Source organism: Anastrepha obliqua, chromosome 4, assembly GCF_027943255.1.
Source record: "Anastrepha obliqua isolate idAnaObli1 chromosome 4, idAnaObli1_1.0, whole genome shotgun sequence".
Lineage (NCBI taxonomy): Eukaryota > Metazoa > Arthropoda > Insecta > Diptera > Tephritidae > Anastrepha > Anastrepha obliqua.
In genome coordinates, this window is record NC_072895.1 from 53,063,086 (window position 1) to 53,084,308 (window position 21,223).

The window sequence follows — 21,223 nt, forward strand, 5'->3', positions numbered from 1 at the left end:
TAAAACACACATGTGACCAAATAGCAGCCGAATTCTGCAGTGAATGGCGTAAGCTGCCCGTTGAATGAAGACCTGTTGTAATTTATTTGTCTGTGATTTATGCGCGTACGCATGACATTCCGTTTAATTGTAAGCATTCATTTGCAAACTTTTGGTAGATTTAATAAAGAATACAACAAAGTCAGTTATCAGAACTGATATAATGTAGGAATTGGCATAGATTGCGGATTTTTACAAGACCTATTTATTAGAGGATTATTTTTTTATCCTGGTTCAGTTTTATACCATTAGGATGTTGTGTGAAAAAAGTTATCGAGTTGAATTTGCGACCCGGCAAAGCGCACCTATTAAATAAGCACAGTCCCTTCGTGCTTGCATTACTCTAAAAAAAACTTTTTGGTTTCATTTACAGAGTGGAGTAGTGGGGCCCAGAATCCACAAATCATTCACTCTCACCAGGGGCACCACCATCTTCCAAGCTGAATTATACGCCATAATGGAAGCAGAAAACATCATGCAACGTAGAAACCACAAGAGAGTAAAGATTAGAATACTCTCGGACAGCCAATCAGTTCTAAAAGCTTTAGATAGCTATACCTGCAACTCAAAAACTCTCTTAAAATGCCACAAGGCACTCAATAACCGGGCATCCAAAAACAATGTCTCATTAATTTGGGTACCAGGACATGAGGGATATGACGAAAAGGCAGACTTTCTAGCCAAAAAAGGGGCAGATCTAAATTTCATCGGACCTAGTCCCATGTTTTGGATTTAACAAAAACAGCCTAAAACAAAAAGTTAAATACTGGGCCAAAACTCTAATAAATCAGCATTGGAACAACGTAGAAGGTAGACACTCCAAAAAGTTCCTAAGTTTCAATGCTAAAAGAGCTAACATGGCCCTCACGTTAAATAAAAAGAGCATTCGCACTCTCACAGGAGTGCAAAGAAGGAAAAAGTTTTTAAACAAGTTCATGCTTATAGATGAAGACCTTCAATCACTCCCTCAGAAGGAGCTGGTACAATTTATAAGCATACTTAACAGTCAATAGACAGCATAGGGTGCACAATAGATCAATATGGTCGCAGTGCAAAAGGCCCATACCTTAACCCTTTACTACCATTAACCATTAACCATTATAGAGTGGTTAAAGATTCATTTAAAAGGCATAAGTATTTGTTGGGTTGGGGAATAAGTTCATAGTGGGGGTTTTTATATTTTCTTTTATTTTACAACTATTTGTTTCCTGCTTGGCAAAGGGTAAGTATTCATTCGATAGAACTCGTACCTGCTGTACAAAACTACAATATGTTAATTGTGTTTTTGAGTTATTTAATTTTTTATTAAGGTTAAGAAGGTTCAAAGGCAAAGTTCAAAAACGGCGACTTTAACGTCGATGCCACGTCCCGCAGCGGAATACCTTCTGAATTCGATGAAGAACACTTTTGAAGGAGAACGGTCGCCAAACCCGTCTTTAACTGCCAGAAAAAATTAGCTGCAATCATAAAACGATTCTCAATCACCTTCACTCAATGGGATTTGCCGAAAAATTGTGAACCTGGATGCTTCACGAACTCAACGAAAAACCAAAGAAAGTCGCCTTCAAATTGTTTCTCAGCATCTCGCCCGTCATTGGGCAACACGCGGTCATAAACAGCACTTTTTGTACCGAATTGTTACGAGAAATGAGAAATGGTACCTATACAACAATATGAAGCCAAGAAAGGAGTGGGTGGCTCCCGGAGATACGCTAAAGCCAAGAATCAAGCTGGATCTTCATCCAAAGTGTTTGGTGGGACTGGGAGGGCAGGGTGCACTGAGAAATGATCGAAAGAAATCCACGGTCAAGAAGGAGCTCTACAGGCCGCATGTTGCGCAACTAGTCAAAGCCGGAGCTTGAATGGGAGGTCCTTAAGCATCCGCCGTATGAAGAGCGTTATCTTCGATAACAAACAGGCCCTTAAAAACTGGATCAACAACTTCTTTGACACCAGACCGGCATCAACAAATTGGTCGAGTGGTGGGAAAAGGTTGTAAACAGCAATGGTCAATATATGATTGGAGTTGTGCGGTGTATTGGTATGACAGCATCGTTTACAGATTAGGCCCTCATGCGTGGAATGTTTTTCTCAAATTGGGGAGGAGTAATACCTGTGTTTGTGTTCTACATAGATATTATTTGCTTTAGGCGTTTTGAAAATAATTTTTCAAATTGCCTTTCGATTACTGGAAGTAATGCTATTGGGCTGGGATGTGTCCTCATTGGGGGTTTCCCCGGCCTTGGAATCATTTTAATTTCAGAAATCTTCCAGTGCATTGGCATATATTCGAATTTCACGAATTTCAAGCATGCATTCATTACTGATGTAAATTTTATTACTGCCTTAGGTGATATATTTTTTAGCACATCGGCTGTGATTAAGTAGATTCTTGGACAGTGGGAGTAGGTATCAAACTGTTTTCCTTTTAATATGATTCAAAGATGTTTTAAAGGAGTTGTGCGAATAACTCAGCCTTATTCAGATCACTTTTTGCTCATGCTTGATTACCATTAGGATGTTTGATTCGGAAATTGTGCAAGACTGATCGTTTCATGCAAGCCATAGTTCTCCAGAGTGAATAATCGGAATTTTTCTACGCATTTAGGTTTTTCGGTCTTATATTTAATGTTTTATTTTGGTGCTCTTTTATCTTGCATTTCACCACTTTGGTCAACCTGTGTAATCTCCTCATAAAAATATCTGCCGTTCGGAGTCGGCTTAAAACTGTAGGTCCCTCCATTTGTGGAACAACACCAAGACGCACACCATAAATAGAAGAAGGAGCTCGGCCAAACACCCAAAAAGGGTGTACGCGCCAATTATATATATATATATATATCAGTCTTTTGATGTATAGTACTTTTTATAAATTACCATTAAAAACTAATAGCAATATTTGACGTTAAAAAGGCTTCATTTTGCATGACCTTGAAAAAATTCCCTATTACAGACACTTATTTTACTTACATAAATACAAACACAGGAAAGTATCAATATTCACTCATAAACACTCTTTATTATTTCAAGATATGATTTAAAACTATTTTTACTCAATAATACTACGAGTTTTATTAAAATTCTATTATTACAAATGTTCTTCTAAACGTGCAAAATAAATGTGCGGGACGAACTGTCAAAGGAACGATAGTGAGAAAAGAATACAGCGAAGCCGAAAAACCCCGATCAACCAACAATGAAGTTCGACAGAACTTTTGTAGTTTTTAAAAGAGTTAAATTAACCTTTGGCATTTGATAAATCGTTATTTAAAAAAATTGTAAAAATTTGGACTAAAAAAATCGCGCGATGAATCGATAAATCATTATTTCCAAAAGTAGTGATAATTTGGACTAAAAAATCGCCTGAATTTCAGCCTGCAGCGCTTTTTTGTTTGGAAATGTACATACATATATTCATGTTACAAAAAAAAATGTATTTTATAAAATAAAATGTTTATAAAAATCATAAATTTTTCGTCAGGGTCACTTATCAATTTTACGATAATAAAAAATTTTCATAAATAATATAGTATGAATTATAAAACCTAAGTTAAATGCTTGTTGGGTTAACAATTGCTTTATACATTTCTCTTCAACGGTATTTCAGTACAAGTTTCAAACACGGTCGTAAAAACCTTAATTTTTAAGCTTTTCCTGGGGCTTCTATAGGGACCCTAGGAGGTTGGGACTTTCATCGTTATAATGGTGTGACTTGCTCTTTCTATTAGGCGTGGTGTGCGGTGCCACGCACCCTCCCCCTCAGCCCTCCAACCAAACATATCATGGTAGTAATGGAAAGTTTAGCCCTAATGGATATCTGAGTTGATACATTTTTCACTCAGTCAATGGAGTTCTAAACCTTGCAACCTGTAGAATCTGTATTATCAGCTTAGCTGTTTCGTCGGCAATTTCGTCAACATTGCTGATTTTGTTTGATAAATTAATAACGAACATTTAAATGTGGTTACATTCCGCACAAAATATCAAATGCCCTTTTTCGAAATGAGTAAAAATGTGTATGCCTACGTAAATACGAGGTGTGTTCAAAAAATAAGGTGAATCTTTCAAATTTCGACTTTCGATTATTGTTTTTTTTTATGTTGGTTTGTTTGTGAGAGCCATAAATAAGACAAGAGTTTTGCGTGTTCGACGATTTTCTGCTATCGAAAAAAATGGAACAAAGAAGTTGCATCAAATTTTGTGTAAAAAATAGAATTAAGTCCTAAAAAACACTTGAAATGCTGAGAACGACATACGGTGAGAGTACTCTGAGTGAAGAAAGTGTTTTCAAGTCGTACAGGCTTTTCTAGAAGGTCGAGAAGTTGCTCAGGCACATCGGTTGGATCCAGCGTGAGGCAGCGAAATTCATTCCAAAATTGCTGAATTTTGACCAAAAACAACGTCGCATGATCATCGCTCGGGAATTGTTGAATGGCGGCAAGGATGATCCAGATTTGCTTAAAGAAGTCATAATTGGTGACAAATCATGGACATATGGTTATGACATCGCCCGATCGTCCCAATGGAAGAGTCCAGGAGAGCCAAGATTCGATCAAGTGTCAAGGTTTTGCTTACTGTTTTCTTCTATTACCATGGCGTAGTGCATCAGGAGTTCTTACCACAAGGTCATACGGTAAATAAGCAGTATTACCTCGAGTTATGCGGCATTTGCGTGAAGCAATATGAAAAAAACGCCCGGAATTATGAAAAAAAATTCACGGTTTTTGCATCATGATAATGCATCAACTCTGCTCACTCATCTTTACTTGTGAAAGATCATTTGGCCAAAACCAGCACCATCATCATGCCTCAGCTACCGTATTCACCAGATTTGACCCCCTGCGACTTTTTCCTGTTCCCAAGATTGAAGGGACCCATGAAAGGACGACGTTTTGCGACGATTGAGGAGATACGAACCAAATGGCTGAGAGAGCTCAAGGACATACCAAAGAGTGCATATCAGAACTGCTTCGAAGATTGGAAAAAAACGCTAGCACAAGTGATTTATATCTAACAAGGACTACTTTGAAGAAGATAAAATAGAAATCGATGAATAAATAAATATTTTTTGAGAAAAATTAAAATTCACCTTATTTTTTGAACACACCTCGTATGTATTTTTTGAAGAGGCCCAATATCTACATTTTTTCTTCTATGTATTTAACTCATGACTCACACTATAATTTAAGTTATCTCATAGTTTATACTTTTCTCTCAAACACAGATTTCGACACATTTAAAAAAATATAATTTTTCTTTATTTAATTTTTGTCATTTTATTTGTTATTGTGCTCACATTGAAATCTTTTGGCAGATTGCAGCCGATTGTGGTGACCACCTTAGCAGCCACTGCAGAGCCTACAATAACACAATCCAACAGTTTGTATTTATTGAGGAAGGCATGCAAGAATCCCGCAACGAATGAATCTCCCGCGCCAGTTGAGTCGACCACATTTTCCACAGGAACTGCACTACACCTTCGGTAGAATACTTCACCCACTTTGTCAGATTCATACTCAACATTAGCAACAAGCACAATGCCATCTCTATCCATGGTAATAATAATTATACGTGGACTGCAACTCATTTCGAATATCGTTTTGAGCGCTTGGTCTAAGTCAGCACCGAAGCCCATTTTATCCGCCAATGCGGAAAATTCCTTGAAATTGCCGAAAATAAAATAAGCTGCACATACCAATTCTATGATTATATCAAAATGTTTGCGTACAACATATTCGGCGCTCAAGTTAATCGCCAGCCAACGCCGCCCGCGCACATAATTCTTCACCAAATGAGTGCAGATCTCTTCACACTGAGGTAGCATAAAGCCTTCGATATAAATGATTTGCTTGCGCTCAGGAGGTCGCAGAAAATGTAGTTCTTGTTCGACTTGAATCATTTGGTCTATATTGATTTGGTCAGAGGCGCCAATATTCGCGTAGAGCACTTCATCGTGCGTGTCCATATTTATGATTGACACGCATTCGCCGGTAGGAATATCCTTGTATGTAAACAGACTGCAGAGTAAATTAAGTGCGTAAATAAAAAATATGAAATTTTATTTGCGAAATAAATTCAAATTAAGTTTACCGAACGTCAATGTTCTGTTCTTTTAAACATTTTTGCAGCTTTTGTCCTGCCTCGTCGTCACCAATCGAACCAATGAAAAGTGCATTTTCGCCTAAATGTGTCAGTATGCGTACCGTATTAAGAGCCGAACCGCCAGGGCTTTCCACACATTTCACTCTGACCAAATGAAAATAAATAAAATTTCAATTTCAGAGTTTTCAATGAGCTATCATTTTGGCTATTTTTATTATGCCGTTCAACAAAATTTTTCTACGTTCTCAGAAAACCTTGACTAATTAACACGGATCGTTACCCAAGTCAGCAAAGTTTACCCTTTCTTTCAAAAAAAAACAAAAAATAAGTGTCTGATGTCCATGCCATTTCTTCTTACTAAAAGACGAACTTTGACCCCCCACCGATTTTAGAGCGATAACCGGTTCTCAACAAGGATGGCAGAATACCAGGTAGCGCCTTCCGATTGCGCTGTGTCGTCAGAGCTTATGAATCAAGAAGGGGAATTATGTTACTTGTTTGTGAAGAGGAAGAGTAGGGGAAAGCAATAGAAACTGCCAGACACCAAAACTTTTTATATATTTTTTTCAATTGTGGCAGTGGCAAGGCGAATTAATTAAAACTCGTATTAGTAAATCAGCTGATTTTTTTTTCTTTCGCCATGTCCATGTGGCAGTCAGCCCAGAATGAAGTAATTCTTTATTTTCTACTTTGCCAATACTTCACTTTGACAATCACGCGTGTTTTCGTCATTGGTCTAGTGCTACGTATTCTTTAAGTGCCTAAATTCACCTTGGGTTCTCAGCAATTGTGAAGAAATCAGCTGATTTGCTGACGTAACAGGGGATGTGATAGCGGTATTTTTGAGACAAAACTGAGATTCTGTTGGTGATATGAGAAAAAAAAATCAACGAAACCAACGCTGATGTTACTTCGTTGCCGTCTGAACAAGGACTAATTGGAACAGCGTACGAATATATGTGAAATGGACAGGCACAACTGCTGCCGAGTCCCGTAAGACGTGGCAACGGAAGTTACTTGCACAATATTGCTTCGGATGGTCAAACCTTAAAATCTATCAACCTTATGTCTTCGTATTCTTGACACCAAGTAATGTACGATGCGTAATCGTGACTGCTAGTCTAAAGATATTCCTTCTTGAAATGTAGGCAAATGTGTTGCCCATCTTTTGTAAAGCGCACAAGCTTGGTCACCGACCGCAAGGCATGAGACGATCGAGAGATAGTGATATGTGGACCTTTATGCGTCCACTTACTTGTATAATGGTGAATGCTATGGAATGATGAGCTGCAGCTACACAGCCAGGATAGACCGAATTAACCCATGGCAACCGGTTCTACGTTACCGAAATGACTCAGGTTTTTTCGTGGCCAAGAACTGTCGCCCCAGTAAACTAACCCTACCTACTCACATAACACCCCTCTCCCTCTGGACCCATCGTGTCGAAACAGCACGTTTCGTGGGCGTTCCGTTACATGACCTAACCGACCGGTGACTACACCGTACTGCTAGGGTTTAGTAAGCTGCTACAATAACGGCGCCACTATCTAGGTTATGGCAGACGAATATATTCAAACACTTTGGCGCTGAAAATGATTATTATTTTATGAATCACTGCTTCATCTATTTTGATAAATGAAGTAGAAGAGGATGCAATATCAACGAAATCGATCATAGTTACCTGAAAAGATGCGCCGTTTGAGAAAAGTTCGTGGTATATGTGAGCAAAAAATCAATACTTTTCGATATTGTTTTAGATAAAGTTTTCAATCAAATAAAAATTAACATCCTGTCACAACTTTCGCAATAATTCGCTTTAGTTTAAACATACAAACACTTAGTGAAAAGCTCTCTATACGTACATATGGTTATTTTCATTTTAATTATTAATTGGTATAAATACAAAAACTCGTATTTATATTCGATAGGAGCTTACCTTTTGCAAACTTCCTGCTTCAACTTTCGCAAGGTTTGGAAATCTAATTCACCTTTGGTATTCGGTGGTATATGAAATGTACGCAGCAAATCCATTTCGTTGGCATGCAGTTGAGCCGTGTGATCTAGGAGCACATGCCCTATAGAAAAAAATTTGTATTGTCTGAAAATTGAAATGAAAATGCGTTTAAAAAAGCAGCAAATCTCAAAAATGAAAACTTAGCTCGAGCGAAATCGCTTTTGTCAAAATTCATTGAATATACATTTGTAATAAGCAAATTTGCAGCACGCTATATTTATTGCCTATATTTAGGCGCATAAATAGTTTTAGCAACAGCTTTTTGTAAATTTAACTTACTTTGGACGCAATTTGCTGATCTTAGCATCTCCCTCTTGACCATTCACCTGAAAGATTGTGATAGATAATTAATTTTCAAATACCTTTTCTATCAAATTATCTCGTTGTAATTCCTTACTCGTTTACAATCTTCGGAGCTCAATGCCCTTTGATAGGTTTGAGCAAGCCAGCTTCTGCCTTGCTTACAAGCAGGAAACTTATTTTGCAACCTCAATTGTTTCGATGCGGTATTTATAAATCTAAAAGCACCGGTCATACTCAACTCTTCCTGACTCGTGCAATTTCACTGCTCATACCATTTGTGTATTGTAATTACAAGCTCCTCGATTAATGATTGGCCAAAAATCTATTTTTAAATTTACTTTTTTTCTATTTTTTATTAATTTACTTTTATGTCAAAGTGAATTTAAAAACATGAAAAGGGTCGTCAAAAAATAAACTGAAATTATGCATGAAGCAATAATTAAAGGTGATGTAAGTAGGAAGTCGAATTGCTCCAGAGAGGGGGTTCAAGAGAGGAAATAAAATTTTGGGCAATAAATGAAATGAAATGAGAGGAAATATAACAGTTCTGGGTGTATGGAACTCTAGCAAAGTAAGAATCGTAAGCGACTTATCTCGAATTTGGAGCATTTTGGGTGTTAGTAGAAAGAACTAGAAGCATTAGCAAGAATATGCAACAACAGAGAAATAGGCAAATACGTAAAGAATTTTTAATTTTCATTTTTAGTTAAATTTTGAATTTGCAATTTTGTAGGCCATTAAATGTTGGTATAATAAGGTGCGAATTTGAAGTAGTTCAGACATCGCGTTGATTTTTAACAATTTTTTTTTTTTTTTTTGATTAGCCTACAGGTGGTGAGAGTTCGCAGTACTGCGTATCACGGACAATACCGTCAAGGTAATTCGATCACCCACCGAGGTTTCGCAATTGACCATCCGGCGGGGCAATTTTATGATCAACGCAACCTCGACCACTGTTACTGCTTTGCTGTTAAGAAGCATAATTTGTGGCTTTCCTTGCATTTTGACTCTTCAACCATGGTGAACAGATTTTTATAGGAGTGTCTTTTTTGTTTTCAACCCGATTGTTGTGTTTTTTAAATATTTTTATTATTATTTATTATTTATTAATAAAATTAACCTTTTATTCCCTAGTTTTTTGTGAAAATTTCGAGCAAATAAGACGGAAACTGGGGAAGTTATACAACCTTGACTGAGAGCATTTTGCCAGGGCAACTAGCTGCTAGGGGGCTTTAGGCTAATTTGGTTAATTTTTGTTTTCCGATATTTGTGTTTTTTTTACATATTTGAAGAGGTTAACGCTTAAAGGTTAACACATAGACCGTCATTCGGGGCTCAGCGAATTTGACAGAATCAGCTGATGGGCTGACGTCACTTGGGGGGTGTTGAGATTGTGTTGGTGATGTAAGAAAAAAAAAATCGACCAATGACATTTCGTTGCCGTCGAGTGTCTGAATAAATGTGAAATGATCGTGCGAAATTCGGCTGCCGAACCCTCAAACGACGTGGCAGCCAAAGTTACCCTCACAATTTTATTTTCCACCATAGTTAAAGAGCAAACCTGGTAAATCTATCCTCTTTGACAAATACTATATTAGTAAATTTTTTATTGTTTAATAAGAGTCTGGAATTTTTATACAGGACATTCATTTCAATTCTATTCATGCCGTAAATGTGATTAACTCATCACAGAAAATGGTGCTTATCCGCTGTTACATGTGCCTTACCAAGTCTTGCTGCCGCCCTACTACACCTGAAAGATGCATCACCATATGAAAAACAACTTTGGAAAGGCACACTGGGCCTCGCCATGTGTAGTTCCATCAAACGAAATCTATTTAGGATTCCAATAACTTTTCGGAGAGTACACCAGCAAGCGCATTGACCAAGGAACCCTATTACAGGGTCCGGTATTTGAAGTATAACCAATTAAAAAGGCCATACATTTAATTTGGAAAGTTACTTTTATTGAATTCAAAGTAAAAAATGTGTGAAAATAATACAAAATTAAGAATCAATTTACTTTTGCTCGATATGACCATCTTTTGCCTTGACTATGGCCTTAAGACGGTCCAGAAATGAATCGCAAACTACCCGAATGTGAGTTGCAGGTATTTTGGCCAACTCACGGACGAATCAAGGTGGCATACCAACAGATTTTTTTTTTTGTTTTGTCTTTCGCTTTAAACATTAGAATGTCAGCTCAAAATAAAATGACGAAAAGCCGTTCTATTTTGCCACTACTCTAACTTTTTGATCGTAACATTTTAATGTACAAAACGTTGTTGTTGGCCTAGTGCCACCATCTTTAATGAATCCGAATTTAATGATTCGGAAATAGAGATTTAGGTATTTATTGTTGTTTTATTTGTTTCATTATATTCTAATTGAAATTTTGGCATTCAAAAATCAGGTTACAAAAACAAATCACATGTAAATGTTGTTTTTGCTCTAGTGACTTCACCTTGCATGAACCAGCCTGAAATTTAGAATCTTATCATAGTTATTTTTATGTTTTTCAAGCAGTTTTCTAAAGAAACATTGAACAAGTAGTATCAGTAGAGCAGTTGATTTGATATGTTTCTATTTATTTGGTCTCTAAATCGTCAAAATTTGTATAAATTACCCTAAACTGGGAAATTGTGTTAACAGGTTTTTACATTCTAGAACCCAAAAGCAAAAACAAAATACTTTAACATTGTTGCTTTTCCTCTACTGCTACTGCCTGTTTAATGTATCTTGGCTTTTTTCCTTTTTTTTGGTTTTGTGACCATTTTAATAACGCGATCCTCAAATTCTATAAACTGTTATAGTGCGAAGTTCATTTTTGTCAGCGACATCTTAATCAACCGAAACTCTTTCTTCACGATTTTGATACAAAAATCTTGTTTGAAAATTATAAGACGTGATAATTCTAATAAATAGAAATGTTTGCTTTATTTTATGATGCTTTTTGCAAGTCTACAGTTCTGTAATACATATTTTTCATATAAATTTTACATATTGCTTGGCGACAAAATTTTAATTACGTATTTATACATTTTTGTAAGGCACTTAAAATCAAAATGTATTTAACAAAGTGTGATTGGATTTGCCAGTGCTTTCATTAGAAAAATACTGTAACGTCAAATTGAAAAAAAATTTACGCATTTTATCTCGCTTGTTTATATTTTTTGGCATTATCTGTTTAAAGAAAGCCGCAGTGAGTTGTCAATCACACCTTAGTTAATATACCTCGCTTACAACAATTTCAAACTGATTTTTTTTTTAATTTTAATAGACATGGGAGCAAATATTTTAAGGCTGATAAAAATATGGTGCGTCATAGAAATTTATGGGCAGGTTTTTTGTAATAAATTACATTTTTTGGCAGCTGTTATTTTTACTATTATTCTTGTAGCAACATAAAATACTCTAGAAAGTTGTTGGGGAATGCTACTGGAGTGGTAGTCCTTGTAGTGAATTCAATTTATTTAATGAATTAAATCAATTTTGAAAGAGAGAGAGAGAAGATGAAGATCAATTTTAGTCATAACAGCTACTTTTACTATAGTTCTTGTGAGAGGAATGCGTGGTCTGATACAAATCCAGGCCGCGCTTGTAGAGTAGAGGGCAAATCTAGCCACCTGATGGCATAGCCGTTAATTTTTGTCAATCAGTAAGTTCATTGAACTAAACTTTTTATATTTAGCCAATTACGTTTACGCAAATATTTCCACCACAAGTCGTTGAAAAAACTAATAATAATTCACCATACGAAAGGTGTGATCTATGTAAATACTAGCATCAATATTTGAAAGTTTTTTAAATAATAGTCGCTTTAATTAAATATGCATTGCACCTTGCGTGGGTATACTTTTAATATGGAAGTATATCCACAATAGAAATATGAGTAGTTCTATTTGTGGCGATTCCATTATTTCTAACCATTAGTCATTTTTGAAAGATTCTATAAATAATATATTTTATAACTAAAACAAAAGCAGGTATGATTGCAATTATTGCAAATTATGGAGATTTAAATGAGAGTAGCGCGCGATTGTCGCATTATTTAATTATTGCCCACACTGCTTCCTAGCAACTCGACATTCATACTTACATATCTATGTATGTGGATATGTATATGTACGCCTATAGAATCATGCACGTAGGCACATTGAAATCAGTGGAAGGCAAGAAGACTTCGACGCGCTTAAAAAGCACACTTGAATACATAAAGTTTAAGTACTTGTTATGGTTGATTGTTGTTGATTTTGTGTTTATCAAAATTCGCATTACATATTGCTTTGTGCACTGATGAGAAATGGGAGATGAGTCAATGTGAAGGCGTTTGCAACTATATGAGTGATGGCGTGAATTGAGACCACTTTGCAAAGCCTTCTTATATATACCTTAATATTTTTTTACTATGGACAATGAAGTGCTAATGAAGCAGCTAACGAGTACAGGTGCATCGGCGCAACGGCTGCATTATTAATATTTTATAATATAAAAATATTTTCACGAGTTTGTTTGCTTAGCTTAAAAGTTGAGTAGATTTTAATTCCATTCAATTGAGTGCGACTGAGTTATCCTTGTAGCTTAGGCGTTACGTAGAACATTGTTCATATTCCAATGTTCATGGTAGATTACAACCCACTACTGTAACCACTTTGGCTGCCACTTCACTTGCTACACGCACACACTCACTTAATGAACGCTTCTGTAGCCAGGCATGCAAGAATGCCGCAACAAATGCATCACCTGCACCTGTTGAATCGACTACCGTGTCGACACGTGGCACATGAAAACTTTGAAACATAATTGCACCTGGTGGTGAATATTCATCTTCGTAATTAGTAATTAACTGTACACATTCGCGCCCATTTGTCACCACAATGACTTTGGGGGTGATACATTCCTCCAACAAATGTTTGGCTGAATCGTCAATCGTTTCAAAACCCAGCTGCTCGGCAAAAGCCATATGTTCCTTGCGATTACCGAATATGAAAAAAGCTGCACGTGCCAGCTTATGCAGATGTTCAATGTTTTGTTTTATAATATACTCCGCATTCAAATTGATTGCCAATCGGCGACGTTCTCTGATATAATTCCTTACAATAAAGTCACAGACTTCTTGCCGTTGCGGCACAAAGAAACCTTCGACGTAGATAATTTGTTTGCGTTCAATGGGACGGAGAAAGGCTTGTGTCTCATCACGTTCGGCCTTTTTTAGATGATCGACGGATAGTTTGGCAGATGCGCCAATGTTGGCGTACAACGCCTTTGTTTTTGTATTTTTATTCACGATGCAAATACACTGGCCGGTGGGCACGTCATTGACTGCTGCGAGTCTGTGAAATGTAAATTTGAAAAAAAAGATTGTTTAGTGGTTGTTAATATGTTAAGAAAATATTTAAGTTTAAATATATAGTTAAATAGAATTTCCTAATAAAAAGCATAAAGAATTCTATTGTTTGAGAATTCTCACGTTTCCGATAATTGTCAAGTCAAATAAGTACGAAAATCGACGTTTCTATGGGAACTTAAGTGGCAATCATGTATGACTATTGCATATAGCGTGCATGTAAATGCAGGAGAGGATCACATAAATATTTACAAAAACAAAAAAAAAAGAGCAAGACATTTAGTAAGGCTGCAATATTGTAAATGATTAATGTTTTGAGGGGAATTTTTCGTTGATATTACTTAAAAAAACATAAAGTGGAATGGTTATAATTAAATTAATTAATTAATTAATTAAATTTTTCAATTAAATTATTTTACTGCACTTCTGACAGTAGGCTGTACCATACCAAATAAGACAGAAAACCGTTTAAAATATATTGAGTTCATTAAAAACTAATAGAAAGCAAATAATAGATTTAATAAGAGACCTTGGAGTGGGTACACCAATTCCGACTACAAATCGCCTAAGTTATTGGAATCTTCAATAGCTTGCCGTCCCTATCACAGTACAGAATCATAAGGAAGCCCACAAATCGCTAGCAATCGGTAGCTTTTGGAGCAAAGACAAAGAAACGCCGCTCTGAATAGACTACAAGTTGCAATCTTCATACACAATTTTTAAATAAATTTCAAAATTAATTCAGAACTTTCAACTTTATAACAAACATTTTAAAAAATTTTCTGGTTATGCAGTTTTACAGCCCATTTTGGTATAAAGAAATGTGACAACGAAATGCATTTTTTTCCTTTTTTTGGACGGTGCTAGGCATTTCTTTCATATCGGGCATTTACTTTTTGAAAAGTAATTGAGACATGGTAAGTCAAGCTGCAACAACAACAACAAAGACTTAAAACAATTTTGAGTTGACGGCCTAGCTTACTCAAAGAATGTCTAAACAAGATTGACCAGAGCTACAAAATGTTCCCATATTCAAGCGCTGATGTACATTTTGAACCGAATTTCATGAAATTAATCAGATTGCATATCGGGCAATTTTTCTGTAATTTTTTAAGCGCGATACAACAGAAATTCGAGATAAAGAATCCGTCTAATGCATAGCTAATCTAAAATATGTTCGGCAGACGGTAACAATTCAAAACTCCTCGATAAATGTCTCACTGCCCTCAGTTCTCTAGACGTCAACTACGAAGTTGTGCTCGGGTATAGTTATTAGCGGTCGAGCAAAATGTGTCGCCAACCCAATATTTCCTAATCCGAAGGAAGGTTCCTAAGCACACAAAGTTAGGCAAGAATCACAACCTCCTGCTTGGGTAGCGAGCCGGTTTTACAGAGTATATCGTCCAAAATTTAGTTACCAAAACTTTATTTTCATTCGCACACATTGCTTAAAATCCAGGTGCACATTTATAGGTTCATAATAGTTAAATGGAACAAAAGCGCAACCCACTTGAAAGAAATGCAATTCCAGCAATAATTCTCGCCCCACTTCTTAGTTGGCCTACCATCTTATTTTATATGCGAACACAATCTAAATTACTTGACCTCAGTCTCGCGTTGGGCGCCGTCTGTAGACACCGTTCGCTTCTTAATAGTCTCAAACAATTGGATTTAGCTGCTACAACAACAACAATAATGTGCATTTTCTCACTTGGTTCGGAATACCCCAAGACTGAGAATTAGTAATTGTGTAGCTACATATGTATGTGTCTGTGTATATATTCCTAAAGAAATGTGTGACGAATCTAACTTTATAATAAACAGAATTCTTTATCATAATTAATTTACAATTAAGAGTAGCATAGTAGCTTAATTTTTCAAAGAAAACAACTATAAAATGATATTGCACTTTTTCCGTGTAAAATTGCTTTTGATACGATTTCCTCAAAATGAAATTAATAAGATAGGAATGGCAAACAACTGAGATAAAGATAACATTCGCCAATTCATAGACATAAAAGAGCAAACGTACCTATGCATGAATAAAGAATTTATTTATATGAGCTTTAATACAAAAACAGAATTAAGAATCCGCCAGGGATTAAACAGTCATGAGTCAATGACACATATTTTAATTTGAGAAGTACAAAAGAATTTGAAACCATTGCCAACGCACAACACAAAAAAGAAGTGATAATGACACTATCAAACGTGCAGTGGTTCAAAAGGGCTCAAATTAGCGTGCGGTCATGTGTAATAAAAAATACCCTCATGTATTCAAAATTAAGGCCTGTAAATAAAGACCACTCTTGACTAATTCCATGCATTGGTATGCATGCAAATGAAATTTTAGTCCGAACTGCAGCAACCATTTCAACAACAAAGAGCGGAAATGTAAGACATGTTACGAGCCCTTTGCAGTTTCAGTTATGTATATGTACCTTTCGAAGCGTGACTTAAATTACCACACGCCTTGCAGCAGAGCGTGACAATTCAAATGGGGGATATCTGTTGAGCTATGCGTGGGTACAGAATTTTTTCGAAATTCATTAAAAATATTTTTCAACTATTTTTGTCGGAAATTTTACAACTTATGCTGCTCACGTCCAATGAAATTAGTTGAAGGTGTACCTTTTTAAAATACATGTACACATATACATATGTATCGGGTGTTTTTTTAGCTGCATGAGAATTATCGATATCGATAACTAGCACGGCTAGCACTATTGAGCCATGCTGACTGAATTTTTGTTTCCTAATAATAATCATCTAAATATCAATGACATTTGATTCCAACAATACGACGCAACTTACTATACAGCGCGCTTAACAATCGATACATTGGACTGATCGAATGGCCGGATGTCGTATTCAAAAAATAAATGGCATAAAATTATCTACCAGACTATAGTAAAAAAATCATTCGAACTATATTTCTGTTTTGTATTATCGTTTTAAGTTCTCAAACACTTAAAAAACATCCGACATATATGTATAAGCATAATGTAATAATATAAATAGTAATAATGAAATTTTTTACGACTTTTAGTCATGCACGCTTTTTACATGCCAACAGGTAATCCCCACAGACTCACCTCGTTTCAACTTCACGTTCCTGCAAAATATCTTTCAACTTTTCTGCCGCTTTATCTTCTCCAACAGCACCAAAGAAGAGCGCGTCCGTACCGAGTTGCTTGAGTATACGCACCGTATTCAAAGCTGAACCACCGGGATTTACTTCAAATTGAACGCTGAGCACCAATACATGCAAATATATAAACAATGACAAAAATAATAAAAATCGCTATTTTTATAACACATTGACATTTTTAGTGTCAATATAAACAACTGTTTGACCAGCTGATTATATTGATATTTCGCACTTACCGTTCGGCTGCCTCAGCTGCTAACTTGGCCAAAGTCTCCGCATCTAATTCTCCCTTCGACTCTGCCGGCATTTGAAATCTTTCCAACAGATCTGTGTCGCCATCCGGAAGCTGTGCGGTATGATCGAGCAGCACGTTGCCGAAAGCAACAACTTTGCGTGGCCTACGCGCGAAAAGGTTAGAAAGTAGCACGAAAAAAAAAGAAACAGCGTCATATCAAATGAATTACGAAACATTATTGTCAGAAAATATTGATATTTACGTATTATCAAAGCTATTATCATCATTTCCATAGCCAAAAAGTTTCGAATAGAGCTCTTGCAAGTATTCCATTGTGCGATTAAAGAAAATCATTAGATCAGCAATCACCCGCACGACACAAACGCAATATACTGTTAAATCAATAAAAGCAACTTGACTTTTGTCTCAAATGAAGGTTATAGGCTACTACTCCTCAAGTGCACCAGCAAACGCATCAACAGTAGGCTTTCGACTGAATCTGTAGCTACCACCAAATTGAAGGTTGGCTCGGTCGGCCCGCGCCGCCGCAAAGGTGAACATGGCTATGAAGCTACATAACATGTTGTGAGACGTATTATTTTCGTTCGCTTTTGTACCATTTCGATGCTTTTTGTTTTCTACTCCACAACTTGCTCTGACCATAATTTGTAAAAGTGTGAAATTGGTGCTCTAAAATCAGCGTTATTACTCACAACTTCTTTTTTTTATCACATTTTAGTAGGAGAATGGGTTTTTTGCACGATTTTCTCGAGCTGTTCGTATTTTTTGTTGTTATTGCATAAATATTACAATGTTGTCAACTTAATAAGTTAGGCCACAATTGGTGCCATGTTTTATTGTATATATTTGCGCAAAGAGACTACTTTTGAATAATGAGAGTTAAAGTTTAAATTATAATATTTAATATTTAATATTTAATATTTATTTATGTACTCACATTTTTTGTTGTTAAATTTCAAATTTTATCGTTTCTGACTATAAACTGCAAATTTCAGGCCAGCACAAGGGAGAAGCGTACAAAGGACCAGATTCACCAAGGAATAAATTGGTTTGTTTACAAAAAGTCCAGTCAGATGTCTTAAGATCATACGTTTTTGTGATGGATAATTTTTCCTGGCTTAAATTTCTTCAGCACAAAATGAACGCCTCCCTTGCATCGAATTGTCACTTTGCTCTATAAATTTGTATGTGCTGGATATTTTTTTGGCATTACCGAACGCCTACTTGCAAAAATTAGTAAAACCTGTAAAAATTCTTAAAAATTATATTAAAAATTCTTATTGCCGAACGCAGCAAATATATAGAGCATTTACCCGATGTAATGTTAATAATATTGGGCTTATTTTATTAACCTTACAACACCGTTTTGTTTACAGCTGACTTTTATTTAGGGTTTTGTTTACATCTGCCTCAAAACTGTTTTATACGAGCACAGAATAGAAACCAAAATTCCTTTATTAAACTACAAAATTAACAATTATTATTAGCACTAAAATAAATAAAGAGATATAAACAATAAACTCGACGAAGTAATGAATAGTGAATCGGTAGCATTAACACGAACTGCTTAACTGAACTCCAAGGACTGAATATACGGTAAGTGCGCGTGAGTGCAAAAACTTATAATTTGTGGAGCAATTGCTACTGAAGGCTACATACATACATAAGTAAATTTAAATGTAAAACAAAATATTGCATGATGCGATTCCTTCGCAAGGTGGCTGTTGAAAATGCTTACGTTACCGGAACGACTCGCTGTCATTTCAGCAGAATTCCCCATAAATATACTGAGAATGTCTTATTTTGGTATAATACCAACCTACGAGGGAGTTTTGTTTTTTTGTTTGCTGTTACAACGGTACATTTGCAACAACTTGCTAACCTAAATAGCCTAAGTAATAATGTGTATGTACAATGTCTGTATTATAGCCTCTGGTGACGCTCCAGCATGCTTGTCCAGCAGGCTTATATGTGTGCGTGTCGGGTGACACTCGTACTTGCTTCGTGTCACACATACTTGTTGTCGGCTTTTGCATGATGAAAATCAAAAATTTTAGATATTAGCGTCAAGCATCCGACACGCACACATATAAGCCTGCTGGACAAGCATGCTGGAGCGTCACCAGGGGCTATTAGACAAAATCTCTTATGTACATACGCATGAATCGTAAATAAGAGATCGCGACTTAAAATTCAGCATTAAAATATCTTATTCTAAAAGTTGCGGTACTGCGCACGCAAACGAAACACCTCGGTATACATGTCTGCCTGGAAGCGGTCCTTCACTTCTATTGGCAGATCGCGTATTAAATTCGCTATATTCTTTACAAACAATTCTTCAATCGAAATGTCGGTCTCCCCGCCCACTGGTGTATTACATTTAACTGTAGCAGTTTTGCTTTCCGGTTTCTCTGAATTATGATAATGCCGTAAATTCACGTCCGTTATACGTTCGATTTTTAGTGGCGCTAAATCGAACGTCGTCGTCTTGTGGCTTTCAACAGAAGGCTTAGTGCACTTTGATAAATTTGAATTTGACGAGCAGGTTTCATCTTCAGTTATGGTATTGGCATTAATAAAGACTTCATTAATTGTTGGCTCATCTAAACTGGATATAATATCCTTGTCTTTGTATGAACTGCAAGAAAAATGAGTATTACGTATAAAGTACATAAAGAAGTAGCAAACGCAAACCGTCGCGGTATTATTGATTCCTTTAGAAACAGCATTTCGTTATAGTATTCCCATTCATGTGTATCAGTAGGATCAGTACTCATTGAGAAGTAACCACCAGTTCTCTTCATTTGCTTACAGAACCTTTCACGTAATAACTTCCAACGGGCTTTGCAGTCACTTCCTATAAATAGATTAGCATATATTTTGAATATAATTATTTGTGCACGCTGTTACTATTATCATAATGATTAGCATTTTTTTTACCTGACCGATCGCTGGCTGCAGATACTTCTTGCCAGGCTGCATTACGTTTATTTCTGTTGTAATAATGGGGATGATTTTTCTCATACAGGCACGGATGTTCGCGTACTGCACTTATTAATTTGAAATAAAATTCGTTTTCGATTTTATGGGCCATTTTAAACGGTGCACTTAAGAATTTACTTATGCAAAATGTCAAAGTCTAGCGATTACATTTGCACGTCAACTTTTGCTTGAAACTTAAGCAAGCAAAGGTGTACGTTTGAGCTATCGAAAAGTGGATGTATTGACAGAAATATTTATCGAATATATTTTTCAATACATTAAGGGTGATAAACACTTGCAGGGATCATAAAAGCATTTTATCGTGTTTAAATGCATAATGTAAATAAGGGAATATTTAAATGTATTTATAAGTCTATTGTAATTATAAATTTACTCGTATTTGTACGACGATTAGTGAGATGTGGCACACATTTGTAATACTTTCCAGACTGTTTGTTTACTTTTGTGCTTTGCTTATGTATAGTTTGGAGGCCGCTGGCATTTATAAACCATGTGGCATTAAAAACATTGGCGCATTGAGAAGTTGAAGAGTCAGTGGACGAGGTACATACATAAATGCGCACCCGTACGACAACAGTATGCTCTGTTGCAAAATTATAAGGAAGATGAAATATTGGGTGGTAAATTTTATGAAAAATACGATGTCAGACAGACAAAACATATTCAGTATTCACTAAGTATTAGTGAAAACTTATTACCATATAAGTTAAAGACATTAGCAAATACAATAAAAAATTATACAAACTTTTTTTCTTAAAATTTAAAGCAAATAAACAGATATGCCAAAACATATTGAGCATTATTTGTAAAATTTTATTTGATGAAGCTCAAGTGGTTGTGACGCATGTAAATTTTTTAATATTTTTTAAAAATCTAATACAAAAAAAGATTATGGCTAAAAACCAACATTTAGTTTTCTCTTTTAAGGGATTATAAAGTCAAAAACAAACGAATTAAAATGGATAAAAATATTTTCAATTTATTATTATAGTATATTTCTTATGAAAG

At 35.8% G+C, this 21,223-nt stretch overlaps 4 protein-coding genes across 5 annotated transcripts in view; 1 reads left to right on the forward strand and 3 right to left on the reverse strand.

The window, feature by feature from the left end:
• Window positions 1-5,264: 5,264 nt before the first annotated feature.
• On the reverse strand, window positions 5,265-8,852 carry LOC129244973 (adenosine kinase-like). Of its 2 annotated transcripts, none has more exons than XM_054882904.1 (5): window positions 8,553-8,852; window positions 8,435-8,481; window positions 8,078-8,239; window positions 6,130-6,285; window positions 5,265-6,056 (listed from the first exon to the last, which is right to left on the reverse strand). In XM_054882904.1, the coding sequence occupies exons 1-5, from the start codon at window positions 8,688-8,690 to the stop codon at window positions 5,297-5,299; spliced, it is 1,263 nt and encodes a 420-aa protein (XP_054738879.1). In that variant the 5' UTR covers window positions 8,691-8,852; the 3' UTR covers window positions 5,265-5,296. The 2 variants fall into 2 exon arrangements, with proteins under 2 accessions (XP_054738879.1, XP_054738880.1); XM_054882905.1 differs by having other exon boundaries at window positions 8,078-8,216; window positions 8,553-8,567.
• Window positions 8,853-11,768: 2,916 nt separating this feature from the next.
• Window positions 11,769-17,963, reverse strand: LOC129245309 (adenosine kinase). The gene is made up of 4 exons (XM_054883394.1): window positions 17,454-17,963; window positions 17,193-17,354; window positions 16,901-17,056; window positions 11,769-13,791 (listed from the first exon to the last, which is right to left on the reverse strand). Exons 1-4 carry the CDS (start codon window positions 17,543-17,545, stop codon window positions 13,077-13,079), a joined length of 1,125 nt encoding a protein of 374 aa, XP_054739369.1. The 5' UTR covers window positions 17,546-17,963; the 3' UTR covers window positions 11,769-13,076.
• A 623-nt stretch (window positions 17,964-18,586) lies between these two features.
• LOC129244029 (electron transfer flavoprotein beta subunit lysine methyltransferase-like) overlaps window positions 18,587-21,223 on the forward strand; it is a 114,839-nt gene continuing 112,202 nt past the window's right edge. Inside the window, exon 1 of the mRNA XM_054881611.1 lies at window positions 18,587-18,808. The gene's annotated coding sequence lies outside the window, so the exon portion shown is untranslated. The remainder of the gene's footprint in view (window positions 18,809-21,223) is intronic.
• Window positions 19,349-20,411, reverse strand: LOC129244030 (uncharacterized). The gene is made up of 3 exons (XM_054881612.1): window positions 20,153-20,411; window positions 19,907-20,069; window positions 19,349-19,850 (listed from the first exon to the last, which is right to left on the reverse strand). Exons 1-3 carry the CDS (start codon window positions 20,304-20,306, stop codon window positions 19,427-19,429), a joined length of 741 nt encoding a protein of 246 aa, XP_054737587.1. The 5' UTR covers window positions 20,307-20,411; the 3' UTR covers window positions 19,349-19,426.